The sequence below is a fragment of the Microcaecilia unicolor genome, chromosome 4 (assembly GCF_901765095.1).
Source record: "Microcaecilia unicolor chromosome 4, aMicUni1.1, whole genome shotgun sequence".
Lineage (NCBI taxonomy): Eukaryota > Metazoa > Chordata > Amphibia > Gymnophiona > Siphonopidae > Microcaecilia > Microcaecilia unicolor.
The window spans coordinates 76,200,899-76,228,706 of NC_044034.1; the positions used below are offsets into that span (position 1 = coordinate 76,200,899).

At 43.5% G+C, this 27,808-nt stretch overlaps 1 protein-coding gene across 1 annotated transcript; it reads left to right on the forward strand.

The window, feature by feature from the left end:
* The first annotated feature begins 3,184 nt into the window (after positions 1-3,184).
* On the forward strand, positions 3,185-27,808 carry MEDAG (mesenteric estrogen dependent adipogenesis). Its single transcript, XM_030199392.1, has 5 exons — positions 3,185-3,661; positions 15,922-16,034; positions 20,067-20,179; positions 23,796-24,081; positions 27,077-27,808. Exons 1-5 carry the CDS (start codon positions 3,321-3,323, stop codon positions 27,094-27,096), a joined length of 873 nt encoding a protein of 290 aa, XP_030055252.1. The 5' UTR covers positions 3,185-3,320; the 3' UTR covers positions 27,097-27,808.

The following is a 27,808-nucleotide window of genomic DNA, read 5'->3' on the forward strand; positions in this document are numbered from 1 at the left end:
GGGGCCCTTTTACAAAGCTGCCGCACGCTAATCTGGAACTACCACTGGTCCAACGTGGGCGCTGGCGGTAGTTCCAGCTGGCGGTAGTTCCATTTGCCATGCTAGGGAAAATAGCTGGCTATTTTCTAGAAAGACACTAACCCAGCAGTTATTGGGCAGCGCCGTGAGCTACCCGGTTACTACAGGAGCCCTTACTGCCACCTCAGTGGGTGGCGGTAAGTGCTCCCCCTCACATGGCCACGTGGTAAGAGCAATCTTACTGCATGGCCATGGCTATTTTCAGTCATTTTTACCCACTGTGGTAAAAAGGGCTGCAGCACATGGGGAAAAAGCCCCTGATGCTAGCGCAGGGCCCTTTTTTCTGCAGCTTAGTAAAAGGACCCATAATGGGGACTGTAAGGTACTCATCAGCTTCATGTCCTCATTTATGACCTGTAGACCACCACAATGCCCAACAGATTGAGTACACAATGGAGGCAATTCTATAACAGGGTGTCACCATTTAGATGCCATAATAATGGGGGTAGTGAGCCTATTCCATAAGTACACTTACTCATGTAAGTGTTCTTACATGAGTAACCACCTTATAATCGAAAGAGAAAAACGCCTAGATTTCGACCCAAATCAGGAGATAGACGTTTATCTCACAAAAACGAATAAATCGGTATAATCGAAAGCCAATTTTGGACGTTTTCAACTGCACTCCGTCGCGGATGCAGACAAAGTTGATGGGGGCATGTCAGAGGTGTGGCGAAGGTGGAACTGGGGCAAGGTTATCAGCCGAGGAGAGATGTACGCGTTAGGGCGATAATCAAAAAAATAAAGGCGTTTTTAGCGAAAATTTAGGACACTTTTGTTGGACCCTTTTTTCACACGAACAGGTCCCAAAAAAGTGCTCTAAATGACCAGATGACCATCGGAGGGAATTGGGGATGACCTCCCCTGACTCCTCCAGTGGTCACTAACCCCCTCCTACAAAAAAAAACGAAGTTTAAACACTTTTTTTTCCACCCTGTATGCCAACCTCAAATGTCATCCCCAGCTCCATCACAGCAGTATGCAGGTCCCTGGAGCAGTTTTTAGTGGGTGCAGTGGACTTCAGGCAGGTGGACCCAGGCCCAGCCCCCCTACCTGTTACACTTGTCGTGGTAAATGGGAGCCCTCTAAACCCACCCCCAAAACCCACTGTACCCACATGAAGGTGCCCCCCTTCACCCATAAGTGCTATAGTAATGGTGTAGAGTTGTGGGGAGTGGGTTTTGGGGGGGGATTTGGGGGGCTCAGCACCCAAGGGAAGGGAGCTATGCACCTGGGAGGTAATTTAATATTTTTGTTTATTTTTTAAAAGTGCCCCCTAGGGTGCCTGGTTGGTGTCCTGGCATGTGAGGGGGACCAGTGTACTACGAATCCTGGCCCCTCCCATGACACAAAGCCTTGGATTTGGTCATTTTTGAGCTGGGCCGTGTCGGTTTCGATTATCGCTAAAAACCAAAAACGCCCAGCTCAAGAAACGACAAAATCTAATGCATTTGCCTGGCACAACCCGTATTTTCGAAAAAAAAGATAGACGTCCATATTTTTTGAAAATACGGTTCGGCCCACCCCTTCACGGACCCGTTCTCGGAGATGGACGTTCTTACACATAGGCGTTCGCGTTCGATTATGCCCCTCTAAGTGTACTTATGGAATTCTTACAGAATACCAGTGTGGCTTGATATTAGTACACTTAAATGTAGGCACTAGCATTTATGACAACTCTATGACTCATGTAAATATTAGTCCTTGAATATAATACTTATGTGCGTAACTCACAGTATTCTGTAGATAGGCAATGTAAATGTCGGCCCCACCTATACCCCTCCTCCATGGCTCTCTCCCGTGATCACCCCCTAACAATTTTGTGCCATTTATGTGCATAAGTGTACACTTAGCCACCTGGATGGCAGTATACTATAAATTTAAGCACACAAAAGGCACTAAAATTTAGGCAACCTTCTATAGAATGAGAGAGAATAGGCCTAATCACTTTTTAAAATAAATTCTGAATTCGTGATAGCTTTTATCTATGTAGATTTATGTAAAGGAAGCTCAGAAAAAATAAACAGATTAGGTGAATTTCACTGTTCATTGTTGAGCGTTATTACACCAGGCCAACAAAAACACCCACTTTTCTTTAATTACCAAAATGATATTATCTTTTGAATTTTTGTTCCCTTTCAGAACAACAGATAGATTTTTCTCAATCCAGGGGAAGAATAGTTTGATTTTTTTTTTTTAAATCAGATTCGTATTACCCTGACAGTTTGTATGTAACATGTAGATTGCTGCTCTATAAAGCCCTAGATATCATAGTTTCCCCATAGCTTTCCTTTCACACACATCAGGTGGATGTTAGCAAGTCTAGTCTTTTGCTCCCTTTCAGTTAAACTCAGGGCTTTCAATTTCCAAAGTTAATTTTCAGACCTAAGAAAGTTTCCAAACTGATCTATAATGTAAACTATCTTAGATGTGTATAGGGTCTAACAAACAATAGCATGCCATCTGCAAACAAATGTATGTGAAATTCCCTGTATCCTGTGTTGATGCCTTTTAGTTTGCTGGCGTTACTTAAATTTTGTTGTCAGTGGCTTCAGAGACAGCACAAAAGCACCACTGAACCACCATGAGACTATGCCCAGACCTGCAATAAATAAATGATCTCCAACACCTTTTGATATGTTGTCTGTGCAAATTCCACCTTATGAATGCCAGAAGGAGGATCTGTTTGGAACAAGGAGAGAAGCATTAGCAGTGAATCTGAGGCAGTGAGCTCATCCCCTACACCCTGGCACAGGGGGTTGAGCTTCGTTTTTGGTATGCACAAAACTAATCCATTTACTGACGAGACAGGAGCTCTCTAATCCTGACAAACACAGGAGCCAACTTTTCAAAATTATTGGGGGGGGGGGGGGGTGCTAACCCCGACGGAAATGACCTCTCCCTGGACACAGTCAAGGAGTTTGCTCAATGTAGGGGGTGGGTGCTCAAGGTCAAGCACTCCCAGTGCTGGCTCCTCTGCTGACAGGCATTTTTGACTTTGCAAAAGAAAGGCGTGGGTGGGTGGAACAGGGGCTGATACCTATCTGCAGGTTTAAAACACCTTTTCCGAGCAGCTGTGGCGTGAGTCTGACAACTTCCTTGCATCGCCCTGTTTAAATGCCACAGATCAACTGAGAGAGGCGACAGCCCTTCTCCGCAGGTGCCCAACCCTGTCCCCCCCCCCCCCCCCCCCCCGAGTGTGCGGTACAAAAGCCCTTCTTCAATAGCTCTGGTGCGGGGCAATGGCTGCTGCTCCCGGGAGAAGGACGAGCTGGGTGGTGGGTAGTAAGGAGAGAAAGCTGAGTGAAGAAGAGGGCCAAGCCAGGCAATGCCGACAGACGAGCATCATCTCCATGTCCTTGCCCGAGCTGACCAGCCTGACCACCTGCAACTGCGAGATGGCCGTCCTGCCCCTGGAGCTCCTCTTCCAGCTGCAGCCCGTCTACTTCCAGCTGCAGCAGCCCCGGGACGGCAGTGAGGGCTGCCTCACCCTACTGAACAGTGCCGGTGGCTACAACGCCTTCTGCGATGGCTCGGTCAAGCTGGAGGGCCACCAGTACCGAATCTGCAACTACATCAGCAGGTGAGCCAGCCGGATGGAGCAGGGGCAGGTCTGGGTATGTTTTAAGGCAACAGTGCTTTATTAATGCTTCACAACACCACCTCGCATGGGGGTTTTGTTCTGTTAAGTATTTGTAAAGTCTTATTTGTGCTTGTGTGTATCTGTGTGGGTGTGTGGGGGGAGGGTGGTTCTATTGTACCCCAAAATAGTTCATTATAGTCTTCACATTTTGTTTTTTGCTACATTTGTACCCCGCACTTTCCCACTCATGGCAGGCTCAATGCGGCAATGGAGGGTCAAGTGACTTGCCCAGAGTCACAAGGAGCTGCCTGTGCCTGAAGTGGGAATCGAACTCAGCTCCTCAGGACCAAAGTCCACCACCCTAACCACTAGGCCACTCCTCCACTAAAGTGGGGTAACTTTTATTGTACATGTTCATCTTTTTTAGCACTTGTTAGAGGCAAACATGCTAATGTTATGAATTTGAATGGCTCTCCTAACCTTTCTTTTTATTTATTTATTTATTTATTGAATTTTATACAATTTAACAGAATATACTGTCAAATGAAATACAGCCTTCAGATTCAGAAGAAGAGTACACATTATCACATCAAACATATAAGAAAAGCACAAGAAAAAAGAACTTTCTTTATTATAATCATTCAAAAGCAATATATATGTATGGCTTTCTTAGACCACAATCTAATGGGGGGGGGGGGGGGGGGGGGGGCGATATGATTAGAGAAGATTAGAGAAGCAAAATTTATATTAATTAAAGCGTCGTATTCCCCATTTTCTTTACTTTTAAGTTGCTTTTGAATCTAGAAAAAATTTCAGTTGTTCAGGCAAATAAAACACATACTTCAACTGCTCCAACCTTATTACACATTTACATGGGTAGGCGAGGAAAAAGGATCCTCCTAAATCCACTGTCCTCTTTTTCAAAGACAAAAATGCTTTCCTTTTCTGTTGTGTTGCTTTCGCAACGTCAGGGTAGATCCATATTTTCTCGCCACCGAAATAAGAGTTCATATTTTTGAAGTAAAGTCTCAAGATTGAATTCAGGTCTTGTTCAAAGACCAGAGAAACAATCAATGTGGCCCTTTCTGTTACATTATCCAATGACTGTTCCAAAATTGCAGAAATATCATTCACATCAATGTTATCTTTTTTTTTTTTTTGCTCCTGTTTCTTTTCCATCTGCTCCTTTAGGGTTATTAGGAATATAGAAAATCTTATTAATTGGGGGAATCGCCTCATGTGGAATTTTTAAGTTCTCAGTTAGGTATCGTTTAAATCGATCTAATGAACTTAACCCAGGAAGCTTAGGGAAATTCAGCAGGCGAAGATTTAACCTTCTATTGTAATTTTCCATTTGCTCAATTTTCCTTCTAATGTCTGTGCTGTCCTTAACAACTGTTGTCTTAAATTCTTGAATTTGTGTCATTTCATTTTGCAGGGATATAACTCTCAATGACAAATCTTGTTTAACTGATTCAACTGTAGAATTTAATTCCTCAAATTTAACATTAAGGGCCTTTACCGCTTCTGAAGATTTCTGTAAGATGGAGTTCATTTCCAACAGCTTCAACCAAATCCTCTCAAGGTTCACCTCCGGTTTACTCTCCAAGGTCTCAGAAACTTTCTAAGCCTGAGGTCCCAGCGACTCCTGCAGCGCCCTTACTTCCCCACTGGGGAAACCCCCCGTCACGCTTTCGGTGGCAGTTTGTTTTCCCTCAAGGTTCGCTGCCAACGCTGGACACAGAGGGATCAATGATGATGGTGGAGGGGAGAGAGATGTTTCGTCTCCTGGCAGTGGCTCCGCTTCTCCGGATGCCTCTGCATTGGGCTCCGCTCCCCTCTGTCTCTGGAGAATCCCGGGGAAAAAACCTTCCAGGCTGGATTGTATCAGCGAGGAAGTCGAGGTAGGCGGGGGCAGGGGCGTATCTGAGGTTCGGCGGTAGGGGGGGCAGGGGCTAGAGTGAGGGGGCACATTATAGCCCCCCCGGTCGCCGCCCCCCCACCGCCGTCAACCCTCCCCCCTACCGCCGTTAACCCTCCCCCGCCTACCACCGTCAACCCTTTCCCCACCTACCACTGTCACCTACCCCCGAGGTCCACTTCCTCCTGCCGGTTTTTAAAATATTGCTTCAGCTGGCGGGGGACCCAACCCCCGCCAGCCCAGCCGAGGTCTTGTTTAAGTTTTTCATCCTCGTGCTGTGAAAGCTGCATCCTTCCAGTTGGACGGAGTCTGACGTCGCAGCATGTTGTACTTGCAGGACGTCAACATGCTGCGACATCAGACTCCATCCAACTGGAAGGATGCAGCTTTCACACCACGAGGATGAAGAACTTAAACAAGACCTCGGCTGGGCTGGCGGGGGTTGGGGTCCCCCGCCAGCTGAAGCAATATTTTAAAAAGCCGGCAGGAGGAAGCAGACCTCGGGGGTAGGTGACAGCGGTAGGCGGGGAAAGGGTTGACGGCAGTAGGCCGGGGAGGGTTAACGGTGGTAGGGGGGTCCAGGGCAAAATCTGCGGGGGCCCAGGCCCCTGTGGCCCCACGCAGATACACCCCTGGGCGGGGGAACTACCCTCAACGTCCCTTTTCGTTTTGAATGGGACATAGTTAAGAGGAAAAAAAGAGAATTTTGATCAATCTAGCTGGAGCGTCTTACAAGTCACCCGTTCTCTGCGCCATCTTCTGTATCGGCTCTCCTTCACCTTTCATCATTGTCTTCTCCCTCACCTTCCTCACTTTCCATGTACCCCTTCCTCCTCCTACACAGTATAGACCAGTAGAAATGGTTTAAGACAGTATACCAGAAGACAACATAGGATAACAAGATGGGACCTTGTACCGTTTCCTCTCGTCATACAGCCATTTCCAGAGAGATCAGTGTGGGAAGTAGATTCAGTGGATGATTAGAGGCCACAGTTCCCCCCCCCCCCCCCAGCATCCTTGTCCATGTTTCCCCTATAAGAATAGCCATAGTTGGTCAGACAAATGGTCCATCTAGCCCAGTATTCTGTTTCCAACAGTGGCCAATCCAGGTCACAAATACCTGACAGAAACCCAAATAGTAGCAACATTCCATGCTACCATTCTCAGGACAAGCAGTGGCTTCCCCATGTCTGTCTCAAGTTCCTCTAGGAACTTGTCCAAACTTTTTTTTTAACTCAGATGTGCTAACCACTGTTACTACATCCTCCAGCAAAGAGTTCCAGAGTTCAAATATTTGTTGAGAGCTGAGTGCTTCTAATTGCCTTCTCTGGCTGGCTGCCAGTGCATGTCTCTCAGACAGTTTATTTTACAGATTAGTTATTTGAACAGTGTGTAAGAAAAATGTGTGGATGACAAGAAGACATATTTAGAAGTACCAGGTCCCCAGTAGTGCCTTCATGACAGCTAGATAGTGAGGTGTGAGGGAGCAGCAGCCACTGCAGCAGTTTGCTCGCCCTGGGGGAGAAGGTGAGGAAGTGACAGTAGATCTTCAGCCCCACAGGCCATATTGGAAGAAGGACACTGGCTCTTCCTCAGTCCAGTGACTGTAATGGGAGGGAGAATTGGTGCCCCCTAGTGCATGGCACCCTATATGACCATATAGGCTACACTACCACAAACCAACCATCTGAGAGAGTATGTTTGGGAAGGGGAAAGCTTAGCAGGTGTGAGGGCAGGGAAAGGGGGGGGGGATGCAGGGATTACTACAGATATAAGAGAGTGGGGTAGTGCAGGGGTATGTGAGAGAGAAGGGAATGTAGAGGTGCAGGGAAGGGATGTGAGAGATTATGAAGGGACAAGTGCATTGTGTGAAAGTGGGAGGGGGCAGTTCAAGGGGTGATAGAGAAAGCTCAGAGGAAAGGGAGAGTACAAGAGTGTGAGGGAAAGGATGGGAAAGGGGGATTCAGGGGATGCATGAGAGCCATGGATGTAGAAGTGGTGTCAGAGTGAACGCGAGGGAAGGGAAGTAAACTGGCAAGAGAATTGGCAGGGGTAAGGCAAATGAGAGAACCAGGGGAGTAGATGGAGTGACTATTAAGATGTCTCTACAAGTACAAAACCTGGGAGCTCTATTGGACAGCTCATTTTCTTTTCGGGTTCAAGTACAGGTATGTAGTGTTTAAGGGAATGGGAATTATATACTGCCTTTCTGTGGTTTTTCCAACTACATTCAAAGCTGTTTACATATTATATACAGGTACTTATTTGTATCTGGGACAACGGAGGGTTAGGTGACTTGCTCAGAGTTGCAAGGAGCTGCAGTGGGCATTGAACCCAGTTCCCCAGGATCAGAGTCCACTGCACTAACCACTAGGCTACTCCTACACTTAATAGAAGATGTAAATGTTGTGCAAATTGAAGTCATTATTATTGCAAGAAGATTTTTAAAAAGTAGTTCAAGCTATGATTTTGGGAAGTTTGGACTACTGTAGTATAGTCTACTTGGGGCTACCTAATTCTTGTGTTACTTCAAGTAGTGCAAAACTCTGCAGTGAGATTACTGTTTGGATTGTGCAGGACAAAGCATGTAACAGTCCATTTGAAATGGCTGCCTGTTAAGTTTTGCTTTTTGTATAAGCTGTTATTGCTTACACACTATGCATTGTATCAAGATTCGTCTGTTTATTTGAAGCAAGCTGTAACATGGTATGTGCTGATGCGTGTGTTGTGGTCGCAGGACCAGCATAACCTTGCAGTACCTGTTTTAAAACACTTTCATTTGGATTTATCTAGAACTGTTGCATTTTCTGTTATAGCACCAGTGGAGTGAAATAAGCTGCCTTTGCGTTTAAAGGTTGAAACCCAGCTTACTTATTTTAAGAGGACTTTGAAGGGATTACTTATTTTGTTTGGCATTTTTTGTACCTTCCTAATTTTGTTCTATGAACTTTTGGACTCACTTTAAGCTGAGACTTTGCTGCTGCATATGGTTATTTCACTGTCAGAATTTGCCTTTGTTTGTGATTTTATTTTGTATGTATTTTTCACCTTGGATAAAGGTGGTGTATAAATAAATAAATAAATATTCTATTCAAATTCTATTCTGATAAAAAAAACTTTTATACTTCACACACCTATTTTTAATTGCCTTTGAGTTTGCTCTTCATTTGTGCATAATAGAGCCCAGATGATGTGTACATGGGGAGTTGTTGAGGGCCAGAAGGGCAGTGACTCATTCTAGTGGGAGCAGCAAAATGAAATATGAAGCAGAAAGGTAGAGGAATGTTAATAATTTTATTTAGTATCTGCCAACTAGCGAGACAAGACACAAAGTACACATTCACCACATTCCTGGAGAAGACAGAAGGGAAGGAGACGCTGATGCTCTGGTTCACCTGGGGAACAAATGACCTAGCTAGAAGCATTCAGTACAAGCACATCAGGCATTCAAATATTTAGGAGATGTTCTGGGCACTGCTAGAGTTGGAGGTATTTTCTGGAAGAAGAAAGAGGAGTTGTAGCAATAACTCAACAAGATGTCGCTTTGTTCTGCATTCCTGGGGAGGAAGGAGTTAGTGCAAATCACATTCCTTAATGTAATTTATGACTTTAATAATAATGAGTTCCTTAGTATGAATTTGCATGCTTCACAGCTGATTAATGTTTTTAACACTTAAGCCCTCATTAACTTTGCATTAACTTTAAAGTGGACTACCACAAACCTGCCTTAAAGGTAAGGAAGCATTAAGAAAAGTCACAGCTGATTAATGTTCTTAACACTTAAGCCCTCATTAACTCTGCATTAACTTTAATGCAGACTACTAAAAACATGCCTTAAAGGTAAGGAAGCATTAAAACATGTTAACCTTTATTATTGTTTTATATTGGAAACAAAAAGACTGCATGCAGTGCAGATAGGTTGTTGGCTCTTTTATTTTCCAAAATGGTGGTATGGAAGTATTTTGAGTACAATGGAAATTAGACATCTACAACTGGCCAACTGGGCGTATATAATTGTTCATATCTATGTATGTACACCCATACTCTTTCTCTCCCTCTCTGAAAAATATGCTTGTTTTCTTATGATAATCTTATCTGAGTACAAAATGTTGTGACTGAAGATATAAGCAGGCAAACACAGCGAAGGTGACACCAAAGATGAAGGAAAAACAAAACGTCCAAGTAACTCAAAGAGTTCACGTCAGAAGGTTTATTCAAAGTATGCAATGGACTCGGCACGAATTGTGTTTCGGCCACAAAGGCCTGCCTCAGGAGTCCCTGTAATAGGGGCGTAGCTACGGGTGGGCCTGGGTGGCCCCAGGCCCACCCAATTTCAGTCCAGGCCCGCCCAGCGCCAGCCCCAGCACCCATTGCCGGCCACTGCTGCTTTTCCTGTTGAGCAGCAGGGCCGGCGCTACAAAAAGAAGAAGCGCTAATGGCGCTAAGGACGAGAAATGTTTAAAAAAAAAAAAAAGCGCGGCACCGGCAGGCTCTGTCTCGGCAGCCTTGAGGCATTGGCTGCTGAGGCATTGGCTGCTGGCTCGCAGGCTCCTCCCGTCTGCGGGAGGAGCCTGCGAGCCAGCAGCCAATGCCTCAGCAGCCAATGCCTCAAGGCTGCTGAGACAGTGCCTGCCGGTGCCGCACTTTTTTTTTTTTTAACATTTCTCGTCCTTAGCGCCGTTAGCGCTTCTTCTTTTTGTAGCGCCGGCCCTGCTGCTCAAGGAAAAGCAGCAGTGGCCGGCAATGGGAGCTAGGGCTGGCGCTGGCATACAGGGCGGGCCTCGTCGAAGAAAAGAGGGAAAACATGGAAGGATGGGGAGAAAAAGAGGGAAAACAGATGGAAGGATGGGGAGAAAAGAGGGAAAACATGGAAGGATGGGGAGAAAGAGGGAAAACATGGAAGGATGGTAGAGAATGAGGGAAAACATGGAAGGATGGGGAGAAAGAGGGAAAACATGGAAGGATGGGGAGAAAAGAGGGAAAACAGATGGAAGGATGGCAGAGAATGAGGGAAAACATGGAAGGATGGGGAGAAAAGAGGGAAAACAGATGGAAGGATGGCAGAGAATGAGGGAAAACATGGAAGGATGGGGAGAAAGAGGGAAAACATGGAAGGATGGGGAGAAAAGATAGAAAACAGATGGAAGGATGGGGAGAGAAAGAGGGAAAACGGATGGATGGGGAGAGAGACTCTGGATGGAAGGATGGGGAGAGAAAGGGGAGAGACTGGAAGGATGCAGAGAAAGGTGAGAGACTGGAAGGATGTGGAGAGAGAAGGGACACTGAACAGAAAAGGGTAGAGTGATACAGAGACACTGGTTAGAAAGAGGGAGAGAGACTTTAGATGGAAGGATCAGGAGAGAGGATAGATGGATGGAAGGATGGGGAGAGAAAGAGGGAAGACGCTGGATGGAAGGGTAGGGAGAAAGGTGACACTGGACGGAAGGATGCAGAAAGAAAGAGGGGAGACTACTGGAAGGATGGGGAGAGAGAGGGGAGACTGGAAGGATGGGGAGAGAAAGAAGAGAGTTGCTGGATGGAAAAGGAGAGTAGTGAAAGACTGGAGAATAAGAGGAAGGGCATGGGGAGAACAAGGGTGAGAAAAAGACGAAAAGCCATAAGCAGATGAAGGAAATTAAAGAATGGATAGTAAGAATGAATTAAATCAGGACAGAGAGAGAGAGAGGCAGAAAAATATTGAAGAAAGCAAAGAAAAAGGAGATAAAAATGAGACATGGCCAGGAAACCGTGGCAGAAGAGTTAAGCGAAAACGAAGGAAAGCAGAATTTAGAGACTGGGAGTGACACAATGAGAAAAAGTAAATGGCCATACAAGAAAGGTAAAGAAAATAATTTTATTTTTAATTTAGGATAAAGTAATATGGTACCTGTGTTAATGAAGTTTCAGAGACCAATACTTCCTTCCTTAGGTCAGGCGAGGATACCGTAACAGCATTATACTGACCTGAGGCAGGAGGTTTTGGCCTCTGAAAGTTAATTGAAAAGGGTGTTAGGCTATTAAATAAATTTTCTGAAATCTGATGCACTGAAAAGCAGCACTTTACCCTGTGTGACAAATGCATCTGATTAGCGTGACTAAATTTTGCTGGGGGAGGGGGGTAGAGAGAAAATTTTGTGCCCACCCACTTTGGGTTCAGGCCCATCCAAAATTGGCAGTCTGGCTACGCCACTGCCCTGTAATATGCAAGTATTTAACTTCTTGGCAATCTACAACCTCTGAAAGCAATTAAACAGGGGCGTAGCCAGATGGTCAATTTTGGGTGGGCCTGAGCCCAAGGTGGGTGGGAATGGAATTCTCCCTCCCACACACACAGTCCCCCTCTGGTTTGCTCCTCTCTCCACCCCTCCCTGCCCTAAAACCCCAAATATTAAATCCTTGAGCTGACAGAGATCCCCAAAACCCTGACAGCTGAAGATTTCCTCATCCTCCTTGAGCAGCCAGCACTCTTCCAAATGGCAGCCGGCAGCACTTGCCTCAAACTAATGCTGTTGCCGGCAGAACGTGCATGCTCAGTGCTTTTGCATGCGCAACAACTGAGCATGTGCAGAAGGGCTGGTCTCAGCGTCAGCTCAAGGCAAGTGCTACTGGCTGACATTTGGAAGAGCTCTGGCTGCCCAAGGAGAGAAAATCTTCAGCTGGCAAGGTTTGGAGATCCCCACCAGCCACAGCAAGTGTGTAACAATTTTGGGTGGGCCCACCTGTGGCTACGCCACGGAATCACAGATGTATGAAACACAGGAGCGCTCACTTCCAAAGTAGCAACAAATGCTTTCAGATGTTGTAGAACGCTGAGAAGTTAAATACTTGCATATTACAGGGACTCCTAAGGCAGGCCTCTATGGCCGAAACACGATTCACGTCGAGTCCGTTGCATACTTTGAATAAAACATTTGATGTGATCTCTTTGACTCCGTTGGACGTTTTGTTTTTCCATCATCTTGGGTGCCACCTTCGCTGTGTTTGCTTGCTTGCATTTTTCTCTGTAATTTACAATACATTTAGGACTAGATTCAGTAAATGGGGCCCACATTTAGGTGCTGAAAAAAATGCACGCTGTACGTTATTCTGTAAATGGTGCTCCGAGTTGGGTACTGTTTATAGAATAGTGCGTAGCACTAGGATCCGCGCTCAATTTTGGGTATGAGGATTTACACCAACTGAAACCTGGTGTAAATCTTTGTGTGTAAATTAAGCACAGATCCCCCAAATTCTTTAACACTGTGTGCATCTTTGGTGAAGCCCCTGCACCACCCATGCCCCTACTACTACTACTACTATTTATCATTTCTATAGCGCTACAAGGCATATGCAGCGCTGTACACCAAACACAAAAAGACAGTCCCTGCTCAAAGAGCTTACAATCTAGATAAGACAGGTAAACAGATAGAACAATTAAGGGTAAGGGAATAATAGGTGAGGATAAAGGACAGGGCAAGTGAGAAGTGGTTAGGAGTCAAAAGCAGTGGTAAAAAGGTGGGTTTTAAGTTTGGACTTGAAAACGGCCAAAGACAGGGCCAGATGCACAGGCTCAGGATGTCTATTCCAGGCGTGGGGTGCAGCAAGACAAAAGGAATGGAGTCTAGAATTAGCAATAGAGGAGAAGGGGACGGATAAGAGAGATTTATCTACAGAACGGAGTACCCGAGGGGGGACGTAGAGAGAGACAAGAGTGGAGAGGTACTGGGGAGCAGCAGAGTGAATACACTTATAGGACAATAAGAGAAGCTTGAACTGAATAAGGAAACGAATAGGGTGCCAGTGAAGTGACTTAAGGAGCGGGCTAACGTGAGCATAGCGACTTTGGCCCCTCCCATGGCCATGCCCCCTTTTCAGTTATACGCTAAAAGATTTGCACATGCATCTTTAAAAAATAGTGTTTAGCAAGATATGCACGCAAATCCAAATTGTTGCCAATTACCACCAATAATTGATTGTTAGCACCCAATGTATTTATTTTAAAATAATTTTAACTCGCTTACACCTAAGCGGTTTACATAAAATACACACAAAATCATAAATAAACACAACAACAACAACAAACAAGCATTAATTGCTACTGACCCATCTTCATCTCCTAACAGTACTTCTAATAAAACAGGCTTCAAAAACCACCTGGGACAGACTGACGATCTATCAAGTCCAGCATCCTGTTTCCAGCAGTGGCCAATCCAGGTCACAAGTACCTGGCAAGATCCCCCAAAAGTACAATACACTTTATGCTGCTTATCCCAGAAATAACAACACTTGACACTAGTAGAGTACTATGGGAGAACTCTTGGGTGGTCTTTAAAGGCAAGGTCTCATATTCCAGTATTAGTCAATTATAAAACATTAGCTGCTTATGTTTTTAATCATAGACTCATGCCTACCATCCTTCCCTTATTATCAGCTAGCGTCACACTGGTTAACTTTCCATCAATGTTGCATTTTAATTATTTCAATTATTAGATATCGATTATTCTAGCGTGCTAGCTGACAAAAGCAAATTATGCATAAATTTCTTATGACATCTGAATGCCATCAAGACAAGCACACCCCAACAGGAGCCTGGTTCGCCCTCCTGGCTTTATCAAGGGGAACTTGACATGCGGAACACCTTAGGAGGCCACTCCTACTTTATCCAAACTATTTGCCCCAGGCAGGGGTGGCTTGACCATTAGGCTACCTGAGATGGGGGCCTCAGGCAGCACTCTTCTGGGAGCAGCACCTCCCCCTTCCTTCCTCCAACCCATTCCCGAGTTTACCTTTTTTTAAAAGGCAGCAGCAGCGATTCCCTTATGTTACCCTGCCGCCAGAACCCACCTCATCTCTGTACTGTGGCCTGCCACTCTGATGTAATTTCCTGTTTCCTCAGAGGAGGCCGCAGTAGAGAAGAGGCTGGTGCCGGCAGAGGGGTAGTGTATGGGAATCGCTGCTACTGCCAGCTTTTTGGCAGACTGTATGGACCATTCAGGTCTTTATCTGCTGTCACTTACTAGTTACTATGAGTGAACATTTACACTGGATTCCTGAGCCTGCATAAATGTGCACAGATTCAATCTAGCCATGATGTCTGCCACTTTGGCCCTAATAATTTATTAAGATGTATAGGTGCATATACATGTCTTTATAAAATAGGTACCAACTTGGCCTTCACACTCAGGGGCAGTCTGTTATTAATTTACGCTCCTAGGGGATAAGTTCTATGCATAAAAGTACACCTGGTGACAAAAGTGTGTACTTTTATGTGACACACATGTAGGCATGTTCTGGGGTGGAGCATGGATGTAGTTGCAAAGTATATGTGTTCTTTATAAAATTCCTACATACAGCATACTTTATGCCGATGATTCCCAAACCGACACCCCAGCCAGTCAGGTTTTCAGGATAACCACATTGAATATTCATGAGAGAGATTTGCATACACTGCTTCTACTGCATGCAAATCTCTCTCATGAATATTCATTGTGGATATCCTGAAAACTTGATTGGCTGGGGTGCCTCCAGGATCAGGTTTGGGAACCACTGCTTTATGCACTAACATTTTGCTTCTTTTCAAGCAGGTACAAATCTCCACGGTTTCAGTGTAACTCTGATTTCTGCTGTTTACCCCTAGTATTTTATATAAGCCTTGGTGTCTTTATAGAATAGGCTAAAATTAGGTGACTTTTCAACCTCAGATCCTAAGTGACCTGTAACATAATTACCCTCCATGAGTCCAGTGGGCTACTATTTAAGGTAAACATGGGGTGATCAGATTTAGAAAATCCTGAGTACTTTTCAGCACTGGCAAGTTTGAAGATATGTGGGTTAGCTCCAGTGCTTTTTTTTCTAGCAAAAAAGGTGCTGGTACTCAAATGCCAGGCCACTCTTCAAGAGTGGGGTGATCACTGAGGGACCCACCTCACAATAGCCAGGCCTCCTGCAACCAGTCACAGAACCCATGACAAGGCAGAATTGATGTTTAGAGCCTGAGCTCTTTCATTAAAACTTGGCATCCATGGGTCAATTTTAGCAGACAATAGAAAAGGTGCCGGTACTCAGTACCCCCAAGTGCCCCCTCAAAAAAAGCCTTAGCTCCATTTTTAGTTTTATTGTGCTGCTCTAGAAAGTGCAGGAGTTGAATGAGCTTCTCCACAAAAGTGCATCTTCAGGAAGGATGACTCCTAGAACAGCTCAAATTTCAATTTTTATCCTTGCTGAGATTCAAAGAAACAATGATTAATACTTGTTGTGATGTTTGATTTGTATTATCTGATTTTTAAAATCTTTTGTAATCTTAGTTTTGTAAAAGATGCAGTGTGGATTGATAACAATTGTGACTTTGGTTTTCTAACAGGAAAGTGGATCTTAAAACCCATATGGATTACAAGGACTACAGAGAAACTATACTTAGCAGACCAATGCTATTCTTCATTAATGCCACAAGTAATAAACAAGGTTTATCCAAGGGTAAGATATACATTTTCTATTTTTTATGAATTCATGTGCTTTGTTTTATTTGCTTACTTGAATTATTATTGCTAACTGCCTACATACATGAATAAGTATAAATAGCAACATTGTATACTACCTTCAATAGATGTGGTCTAACACAAGGCATTTACAAAACATAACATTAGTTGCCAGAGAATGTGGTAAAGGTGGTCAGCTTAGCGGAGGTTAAAAAAGGTTTGGCCGGCTTCCTAAAGGAAAAGTCCATAGACTTGGGGAAAATCCACTATTTCTGGCATAAGCAGTATAAAATGTTTTGTACTTTTTTGGGATCTTGCCAGGTATTTGTGACCTGGATTGGCCACTGTTGGAAACAGGATGCTGGGCTTGATGGACCTTTGGTCTGTCCCAGTATGGCAATCCTTATATACTTATGTAGTACAGAGATACAGTAGAACACCAATTATACGTGCACCATTAATGTGCATGATCGCTTTTTACACGGAAATAACCTGCCCCCCCAAATCATTAAATTAATAAACAGTATTCAGTAATATGTGGTAGGCTGTGCTGGAAATGACCTGGCAGTAGCAAGAACAAACGTCCTTTCTGGTCCAAGTGTAACAGAGGTGAGACGTATTTCTACCTAATTCTGCATATTTTAAATTTGAGATGGATGCAAATAAGTGAAAGCACTGCTACTCAGTCGAGGAAAAATTATTGGCTGTGGATAGAGTACACAAAGGAGAGTCACAAGCTAAAATTTCATAGGACCTCAAAATTTCTGATTCAGCACTCAGAGGTTGGCTTGGAAATGAAACTAAACTATGTGACATCATTAAAAACATTGACACAGAATTTATGTTAGAGGAGGACATTATACAGGCTGTTCAACCACAGCATGACATCCCAGAGAACAACACCAGTGACGAGGATGACAATGATGATGGTGTGTCAACCATGAAAATTTTGCTTGTTGAAGCAATCGCTGCTCTTGATAAAGTTATCAGATTTATGGAGGAACATGGGGCAGAACCTTTAGAACAGCATACAACAGAGAGGGTCAAAGTACACAACAAAGTAATCCGGAAAAGAAAAAAGCACAGCGGGGTCTCAAGAAAAGGTACAATTGTGCTTTATTAATGACTAAGGAGGCTAGGGCTATTCAGCTTGGAGAAGAGACGGCTGAGGGGAGACATGATACAGGCATATAAAATAATGAGTGGAGTGGAACAGGTGGATGTGAAGCGTCTGTTCACGCTTTCCAAAAATACTAGGACTAGGGGGCATGCGATTAAACTACAGTGTAGTAAATTGAAAACAAATCGGAGAAAATTTTTCTTCACCCAACGTGTAATTAAACTCTGGAATTCATTGCTGGAAAATGTGGTGAAGGCGGTTAGCTTAGCAGAGTTTAAAAAGGGGTTGGACGGTTTCCTAAAGGACAAGTCCATAAACCGCTACTAAACGGACTTGGAAAAATCCAAAATCCCAGGAATAACATGTATAGAATGTTTGTACGTTTGGGAAGCTTGCCAGGTGCCCTTGGCCTGGATTGGCCGCTGTCGTGGACAAGATGCTGGGCTCTATGGACCCTTGGTCTTTTCCCAGTATGGCATTACTTATGTACTTATGACCTGACATGGGCCGTGTTTCGGCGTAAAACAGCGCCTGCCTCAGGGGTCGATTCATACAACATATATATATATATATATATATTGACATTAATACTGTACTATTACTAAATACCAAGATAAGTAAAATGTAATGTATAAAAGGAAATTAAAAGTGTGCACAAAAAAACAAACTAACAAATGTTGAAAATGATAAACTAAAATGCACCATGATGGAACATGACATACATAGTGGAGTCAATACGTGCATGTGTGAAAAATGCCAATATTCATGAAAGTGGAATGTTTGTGGAAGACTGTTGATGACCAAGTGACGGAATGGAGACCACAAACCGGTGACTAACCGATGAAATAATAGGGTTAATGTAAAAGAACAGGTTGATGGGAGGAAACAACTTACCAGCAGAACAGCACAATTAATAATAATCAGAGCGTAATCAATCCGCTCTTTAAAAAAAATAAATAAAAAACAATGATTGTTGCATTAAAAAAAATCAAAATGACTACAGATGAAGACATGGAGTGCAGAAACATACATTCCTGCTCTCCGAACTATATCCTGATCAATAAAAAAAGAAGGAAAACAGCTGTCTGAACAGTTGCCAATAATGGATGGTGGTTGAGCAGCATATTGCAAACGTCGTACTAACAACTAGCTGCAAGACTCGAATGAAAAAAATATAATTGCTGACTTCAACAACATTTCGGCAAAAATGTTAAAAAGGCCTTTTTTAAAGGCATGCTGAAAAATGGATTGGCGCGCGCCCAAAACCCGTGCTTACACTACCGCAAGCCATTTTTCAGCGCAGCTTTGTAAAAGGACCCCATAGAATCATGATAGAAACAAATACATTCTAGAAAATCTGATTCATGATAAAATACCAAAACATAAATAAAAACTAAATCATATGAGAGAACATCATGAAACAGGCGTTGTGGCAGACAATAGTTTCATAAAAATACTGAATAATCAATTTCTGCATTCAGCCCTGCTGGTTGAACAGTGTTAAGTTCAAAAATGCTGTGTTGGTCCTGTTGTAACAGTAATTGATCTGTGTCTGCTGCACGCCATGGCTTGTTGATGATCTTAAGTACAAAGAAATCTTAATGTCTAGTTTAGCCATTTTATAAACATAAATGTTAAATTTTTCTGAAGTTGTCACAGAGTCTGGTATTCCTTGCCAGTTTGGCTTTTGGGGGGATAGGAACAACCACTGGGAGTTAAGGGGGTGACCCCCTTTAACCTGTGTAGTGGAGTACTGCTCAATAGGAGCACTTTTCTGAATCTAGGGTTCCACTTAGCAGGTGTTAATCCCAAAGTTGATCTGTTGTACTATATTAATGAATGTCTATGTTGTAGTCCCACCCTAGTCAGTAGAGAATCCACGAACATGGAGAACTCAACGAAGTCCCACGGATAATCACAATACAACAAGGCAGTGGGTAAATACTGGAAATTGAAGACTGTTTTTGCAGTGGTCTTGAAAAAGACCTTTGTGCTCAAATGTTGGCCGGATCACTCGCATGAGTGTCTTGGCTATAAAACAATCTTCAATTTCCAGTATTGCTTTAATCTGGATCATCGCTGTCATTCTCCACTTTGGCACTTAGACTCCTGATGTAGGCCTTTTGGCCGAAACACAACGTTGTGTCGAGTCGATATATTGATTAATAAAATTTTGTTCATCTCCACTCTGAGACTCCTGTTTTTTTACCCACTGCCTTGTTGTATTGTAGTCCCACCCTAGTGCCACCCAAAACACATTTAGAACATGCTCATTTGCCATTTGGATACTCTTTAGGTTTATATGTTTATTAGGACTTTTTAGGATGTCTATATTCTAGCTTTGTAAAATCAGAACTTTGGCATTTATACAACATGGATGTTTAAATGTCAGTTTATGGATGTCTAAACCACGAATGGCACCTCTAAAATAAGCACTATAGTGTCACCAAGGGATCACCTCATATCTAGTACGGATATAAAATCTGTCTTTATTCACTAGAAATACATTCTCACGCATTGAACCTGCTAATGAGGGAAAGTGTGGGGTATAAATGTTACAAATAATAATAATAACAACCTCTTTTTAGCTAGGATCAAACTGCAGAGTCTGAGCTATGTGTCCCTTCCTGGCCTTTTTGGCTGTGTTCCAGAACTTGTATGGCATGATAGAGTTAACATTGTGCCACCTAAACCACATTACAGATATGATGATATAATGACCATTACCAAAGCAAGATGATTATAACTGACCCCCCCCCCCCCCAAAAAAAAGAGAGAAATCCAGCATACCAACTATATCAAAATCAGAATGCTTTCTCAAGGTGATTTCATCCATTGACTAGATTTTAGTTTGCCATCTCAGTGCTAGGTTCATAGCATCTCAACTTTTGATTTGTATTGTGATTTCAGAAAAGACATTCGCTTTCATTGTGAATATGCAGCACCCTAATATGAAAAGACAGATAGAGCAAGGCATGAACAATATTATCTCTTCCGTGCTGGGAGAAAGCTACAAACTGCAGGTGAGCTTGAATTTTCAAATCCTCTTTTGTTGTTAAGAGTGCATTCTCTTTCAGAAAAAGTATGCAACCTTCTAAAAGCATCAACATTGCTCCCATGATGATATAATGAAAAACAAAAAAAAAAAAACCCAGAAGAAAACAAACATTCCTGGAAACGATACAGGAAATGACATGACATAAAGATTTTCAGGCTTCCAGTTGTCAAGGGGGGGGGGGGGGGGGATTAAGGTTTTGGTTTTTAAAGCAATGTGCAGAGGTCAACCGGCAACACTTTTTAGCAGCCTGATTTCATAATCAATGCTGTAAGCATTGCACTCTTAGAATGATCTTCTCTTATTTATTCACCTTGCAATGACTTGTTCATCTGTATTCTATATATTAATGGCTTTGTTAAGGAACTTTCCCCAAAAATATTTGTGTATCAAGAATTCTCAAGCTAGATATAAATCAGGCCTTAAAACTTTCCATTTTTCAGCTGCTTTTGGTGATTGATGTCAGGTGGCTAGTTGTGTGTTGATCTCTATGGGGGAAACTTATTTATTTTCCTTCCGTGTCTTGGTTTTGTTCTGTCCACTTTTTTTTTCTCTTCCTTTCACTGCTCTTTAGTTATATTTGTACACTGCTGTGATGCAATGTGAACAGTGGTATAGCAAGTCTTGTAATAAACTTAGGAAGGAGAGGACTTTGTGTGGGCACATTGGCTGGAGGAGACTGAGAGTACTGCCATTTACTCTCCCCTGTGTGGGTGGACCCTGTATTGCAGCATCTGATGTCATCATAAGGTGCCATTCTCCTACACTTTAAAATCCAGCCACCACTGTGATGCGTGGCCGCAGGGCATGGCCAAAGTGGCATGCCCTAAGAGACACAACAGGTTCCTTGGGAGCCCCTCAGAGCAGCAAGGAGAGGTAAGGGGTATCGTGTTTTCTGGTTATCATTAGGAGTTGTTAGAGATCTGCGGATTTGGTGAGCCCACCCCTTTTTATATATATACTAGTGGAACCAAGCCCGTTTCGTCAACAATGAAACAGGCCCTAGGAAGGCTCTCGTGTAAGCATTTTTTTCTCTCTCCCCCTGCCCTCCCCTCCATGTCCAGCGATTCTTCCCTCCCCTCCCATCCCCTCCATGTCCAGCGATTCTCCTCTTCCCGGCCCTCCAATCCGTGTCCCGCGATTCTCTCCTCTCCTCCCATCCCATTCCATCCATGTCCATCAATTCTCCTCTGCCCTGCCCTCCCCTTGATGTCCCACGATTCTCTCCTCCCCTCCATGTCCAGTGATTTGTACCTGAACATTCTCTGGCTGGCTGGCTTCCGTTCCGTTCGTAACCTCCTGATGTCAGCTTGCCTCCAGCGTTCCCTTCCCTCTCACTGTTCCGCCCTCCTCTGACGTCATTATGTCATTATGTGAGGGCAGGACAGTGAGAGGGAAGGGAATGCTGGAGGCTTGCTGACGTCAGGAGATGTTACGAACCCAGCCAGCCAGCCAGAGAACGGAGGTACAAATTATTATATATATACGAGTGTGATCATGGGGAAGAACAAGACTGAACAGTTGAGGGCTTCCACACCTAAAGTAGTTGGGCCAATAGATAAACATCTGGTTCAGGCTGCCAGGACAGGGGATGCATTGTTATCTTCCTCTTCGGAGTGCGTATCTTAGATCCCTCATGCTAGAACCCCCCCCCAAGCCTAAAACACTGATGGATCCCAAGGTTCAAAGGGAACCACCTCAGGAACAGGTGGGTCTTTCCCTTGGGTCAGGTTTTTTTTTTTAACCTAAAGAGGTAATGTTTCCTTTAGGTTTCGAATCAAGGCTTCTTTTCCTGAGTGTGAGATTACTCTTAAGGATATTTGGACAGTAATTACTCGAACAGAGACACTACTGAAGGACATGATACCTCAATCTTGTTCATTTACCTCCGCGTGTCCTTAAATTTACAGAAATAAATTCAAAAATTGTACAGATATCTTCTACAGTGTAAAAGGTGGAAAATAAGATTTCTGCAAGTAAAGATAGCCTCTATCTGCATCGCAAATTGGAGGCTATGAAAAAATTCCTTAAGAAGTAGAAACCTTTGGTTCCCTAATTTCCCTATAACCCATTACCTTTTTGCAGAAGTACTAGTCAGGAAGTATTTTAAAATTCTTGGGTATCTAATGCTGGGGAAATTCCCCTTGTAAAATGCTATTATGTATCTAACAGAAAAGTTGTACAAGATGACCAGTGGGAAGACTTGGACGAATTAGGTCCCTTAGAGAGTGCTAATTTAACTGCCTTTCTGGATGATTTTACTAATACCATCTCATCCAGGGCTATGCCACTATATTTCACTGTGCTCACTGATGGTTCTTCTTCTAGTTTTTAAAATTAAGAAATCTGGCTCCCCTCTCTTCCTTGCATGTCTCTTGACTCCTTACTCCCCATCACGTGCTCTTCATTTATCCCAACAACACCTCTTGGCCATACCTTCCTTTTGGCAAATCAGGTACGATCCCATGTACCACTCTATTGTTTTCAGTCATCGGTCCCACCTTATGGAATGCTTTAACCATTCATTTCAGGTTACAGACCTCTTTATTGAAGTTCAAATCAGATCTTAAAACATTCCTTTTTGAGGACACTTATACGCTGTCCTATGACTGTCATTGGAGTGGGACTGCCAGCCAACTTAGATTTGCCTTTCTATCCCTCGCTGTCTCCTCCTGCTATCCCATCTCTTCTATTATTTATTGTATTTCCGTTTCCCCCCTCCCTGCACTGTCCTCTTGTCTTTATCTCTCTCTTCCTCTACTATCCCTAGAATTGTAAGCTGCACAGATATATTGCTTTGATGTGCAGGATAGCAAGTCTTTAATAAACTTGGAAAATAAGAAATGTGTGATCAACAGGGTGGCCTGGTATAGGAACAACAGACTATGAAAAGATGGAGACAGTGAGACATCAGTATAGTGCATGAAAGATAATTTATTGGATAAACACAAATCTGACATAACCACGTTTTGACAGATGCCTGCATCAGGGTTATAATTTCAATATTTCATGAAACAGCGGAACAGAAATTTCTTTTGTTGCCAGCAGTTGTTCCGACTAGTGACCAAGCCGCAGTTAGATTTGCACAAAAGACCAAGGTCTATCCATTTATTAAGAACATATAAGAATAGCTATACTGGGTCAGACCAAAGGTCCATCCAGCCCAGTATTCTGTCTCCAGCAGTGGCCAATCCAAGTCACAAGTACCTGGCAGGAACCCAAATAGTAGCAACATTCCATGCTACCAATCCCAAGGCAAGCAGTGGCTTGACGTCTGTCAGGGTCTGTTTCATGAAATGTTGAAAATAGCTATTATGCAAATAATTCTTTAAAATTTTGGATCAAATGACGAAAGGGCAGCATGTGCATTTGAAAAAATTGTATGTACTCAGCTAGCCAAGTTTCTGAGGATCCACAACAAAAATTTTAAAATGTACTAAAACGTTTTCATAAGTTTATGTGCACTGGTGACAATTTAGTTGCTGGGACATTGTTTGTATGGTTTATGTTTCCCTGCACATTGATCTGGTCCTTTTAATTGTATTTATCTAAAATATTGCTGACACTGGTTTTTTTTTTTTCAGTTCAGCTTCCACAAAGTTGTTGAGGAATTTCTTTCTAAAGAAAACTACAGAATTGAGGAAGACACTTTGAGCTTCTCATATCAGTTCACAGCAGATGCCCTGATTGATATCTTCCATTTGTTTGGCCTGAGCAAAAACAAAGTTGAGTGCCATGGGAAAGTCATGAATTTGTCTTGCACTAATCCAGAAAAGAAGGCTATCGTAAATAAATTTCTGACAAAAATGAGCACTCCATTAATTAGAATGTTAAGTGCATCAGAGAGGACTCTTAGCTGTGGTTCACATAGTAAGTGGATTTTTTTCTGTCTTGTTTATTGGAATACGGTGGCCTTGTACATATGGATGGAAAAGTTAATGTCAAATGCATACAGTAGACTAGATGGTACAGTGTACTTTCTTATTAAAAATGATTCTATGCTTGAAGAAACCAGTACTCCTTTAAAATCAAAGAGCCCTGTTTACTAAGATGCGCTAGCGTTTTTAGAACGTGCTAATGCTAGAGACACCCCATAAGGGTGTCTCTAGCATTAGCGCACGCTAAAAATGCTAGCGCGCCTACAATGCAGCTTAGTAAACAAGGCCCAAAGTGTTAATGTTAGCATTCAGACAAAGTTTATACAAGTGTATTTTAAGCAACCTATTGCTTGCCCTGTAGTTAATTTGTGGATTTCCCCCCTGCCAGATACCTTGGGAAAAAGACTTCGGAGTCGATATTTAAAGCGATTTAACCAGCCAGAAATGGTTCCTGGCTGGTTAAATCACTTATTCAGGCCTAACCGGTCATACTTCCACATGGACCTTATCTTACCACAACATCACTTTGTATTTGTTCACACCGGAGTCTGCGAATGCCTCTCCGGTATTATGTATGCCACATTGAGCCTGCAAATAGGTGGGAAAATGTGGGATACAAATGTAACAAATAAGTAAATAAAAATAAAATACTTAGCAGCACTTAACCAGAAAGTGCCAATGAAAATGTTCGGTTAACGCCCAACATGAATCTGGCTGTTTTGGGGGTGTTCCGGGGGGGGAGCAGAGTCAGCACTTGCCAATTAATTGCTGATATTCAGTACTTTACTGGCCAAGATAACTGCATAAATAGGACTGCATAAAAGTTAGTCCTGTCTTCATGCGGTTCACTGTAGCCGGTCAAGGGGTCCTTTTAGTAAGCTACAGTAAAAAGAGCCCTGTGGTAGCAGCAGGGGCCATTTTTCCCCTGCACCAGGGCCCTTTTTACCACAGCAGGTAAAATGCCCCCCCCCCCCAAAAAAAATGGCCACACATTAAGATGACCCTTGCCGAATGGCCATGCAGCGGGGAGCACTTACCACCACCAATTGAGGTGGCGGTAAGGGCTCCCACAGTAACCCAATGGTAACTGGGCAGTGCATGGCAATGTCCAATTACTGTTGGGTTAGCACTGTGCTACAGCAAAAATTTTCTGGAAATAGCGCACACTCCAGCTGGAACTACTGCCAGTGGTTGCGTTGGGCCAGCAATGGTTCCAGATTAGCGAGTGTTAAGCCCGCATTGGTCTTATGGCCACTTTGTAAAAGACCCCCTAAGTGCTGAATATCACACTTAACCAGCTATGTTTTTGATGGCTCCGTATACCTGGAAATTCAATGCCGGCAGGGCCGGCCTTAGCAAGTGCGGGGCCCTATGCAGACCAATTTGGTGGGGCCCCATCCTAGCCCCGCCTACCCTAGCCCCGCCTCCACCCTAGCTCCACCCCATTGATAAGATTATTCCATTTTTAGAACATTTTTTTATTTACAAAATTTCAAATAAAGACAAATGAAGCTAAACTTGTACAAAAAAAACTGATTGAAATAATAAGCACAATGCTATCATGAAACCTCCCCTCCCCAGAAATTATTCAGTTCAAATCCACTACAATTAGTAGCGGACCCAAGCCGGGGGTGGATGCCGTGCCGGTGGTGGCAGGAGCGGAGTGGCCGAGCTGCAGGAATGGGGATCATCTCAGGCGACTAAGGCGAGCAGCGGCGGAGGTTGGAGCGGAGGCACGAGCAAGGCAGAGTTGAGGCGCTGCGCGGGGCCCCCTTAGGCATGCCGTGCGGGGCCCCCTTAGGCGTGGGGCCCTATGCGATCGCCTTGGTCGCCTCTGCCTAAGACCGGCCCTGAATGCCGGAGCCCAGACATGGCTTAACATTGAATTTCTGAGGATAACGCTGGCGGCAGTCAGCAAAATGCAGATCGACTGTGCAAGCAGCCTCAACCCTTCTCCAAGCTGCTAACTCCCACACAGTCCAGTGCTCAATCCTGACACAAGATCATCCTTCCTAGATCAGCACAGACCTTCCAGGATCTTGTGTCGGCATTGAGCACTGGATTGTGTGGGAGTTAACAGTTTGGAGAAGGGTTGCTGCTGCTGTAGAGTAGTTCCCAACAGCAGAAAGATGGTTCCTGGGTCCAGAGGTTGCTTCCTAGAGATTCCTGAGTATCTCATCAATCTGTGTGTGCCACAAGTTCTAGCTACTTTACCAGCGCTTCTATCTCACTGAACGTACATAGGATCATGTCAGCTTCAGTTTGTGCTCAGACTCCTGAGGCAGACGCTTAGGCGTCGAAACACAGCAGCCGTGTCGAGTCGCTTGCTGACTTCTTAATAAAGACTTAATACAGTGTATACGTCTCCCTTGGTTTTTTGGAAAGAGCCAGCCTATCCTACTCCTCTTTTTGCGGGAGTATACATTGGTCAGACAATTTCTTCGAAACTGTGCTGTCAGGTGCAAAGTCCAGGGGTATTTTAACCCATAGAATTTCCAACAGGAAAATACACATACACTTGAAAATTGCCCAGGTGAAAGTACCTGTGGAGATTTGCACCTGCTATTTCTACAGACACTTTCTTGTGTGAAAAATATGTGAGCAGTTTTGAAAATGTAAAATTACTGCTTATTTCTCCCCTCCCAACCTAACCCTGCCTTCTTTGTCTCTGAGGTAATGTCTCCCAATATATCAGCTCTGTGTATATCAGAAATGAACCTCACTCCTGAGTCAGTGAGTAAAATTTCATCAGCAATTCTTGCACATAGGGGTCTGTTTATTAAGTCACGCTAGTGGCTTCCATGCGACATTGCCGAAACAGCACATTCAAAGTGAATGGGCTGTGTCAGCACTAGCACAGAGCCAGCCAACGCAGTAAACCCCAGCGATAGATTTTTTTTTTCTGTACCCAAGTTGGGCAACTTCAACAGCTTATTTCACTTTCGTTCCATCACATTGCTAACTGTACCTCTTTCAATCTTTTTCAGGTTCAATAGATGAAGAGTAGACTGACTTGGACCATGTTGCGCATATTTCACTGAAATACAAACTCTTCTCACTTTCATACCAAATACGCAACTTGCAACATTAAACATCTATCTAGCCAAGAATTGATATATCTAGATGTAATATCAAAATCCCCTTTTTATGTCTTTTGCTGTGGGAAGAGACAACTTCTGGATGAAGAAATAATATCAGCCCACTGTCTATACTATAATAACTTTTGGAAAAAATTAATAATGTTTTGTGGAAAAAGTTTTATGTTTTACATTCAGCTGCCATACACTAATGTAGAAAATATCTTTTAGGGCCAATTTGATGGTTCAGGGATAGTGCTGGCATTTGAAAGGACTTGGGTTCGATTCTCAGGTCAGATCTTCCACTATTCTGGTTGGTCAGGGCTACAAAGGCTAAGTCGGGGAGCTGCTCATTATGCAGAAGTGAAACGTATTGGCCACGTTTATGGCCCATCGCAGGGTTCTAGAAGGAGTTCTGATGCATAGTCCTTGACTCAAGAGTAAGTTAGAAAGAAATATAAAATAGGGAGAAAAAGACACCAGGTAGTTTAAATGAAGGTTCATGATTGCCAGATCTCAGACCTGGTTCCAACTGAGTAAAAGGCCAAATGAGCAAGAGGAAACTGCCAGGTTAGAAATATATATGTTCAAGTTGAAGTTTATTTCATTTAATATACCGCACCAAGAGCATGTGCAGTTCAC

Excerpts from the sequence above, each read along its gene's own strand:
- MEDAG (XM_030199392.1), top strand. The coding sequence starts at position 3,321 with ATGGCTGCTGCTCCCGGGAGAAGGACGAGCTGGGTGGTGGGTAGTAAG. Across the intron at positions 3,662-15,921 it reads ATCTGCAACTACATCAGCAG|GAAAGTGGATCTTAAAACCC; the intron begins GTGAGCCAGCCG and ends GTTTTCTAACAG. Across the intron at positions 20,180-23,795 it reads GAGAAAGCTACAAACTGCAG|TTCAGCTTCCACAAAGTTGT; the intron begins GTGAGCTTGAAT and ends TTTTTTTTTCAG.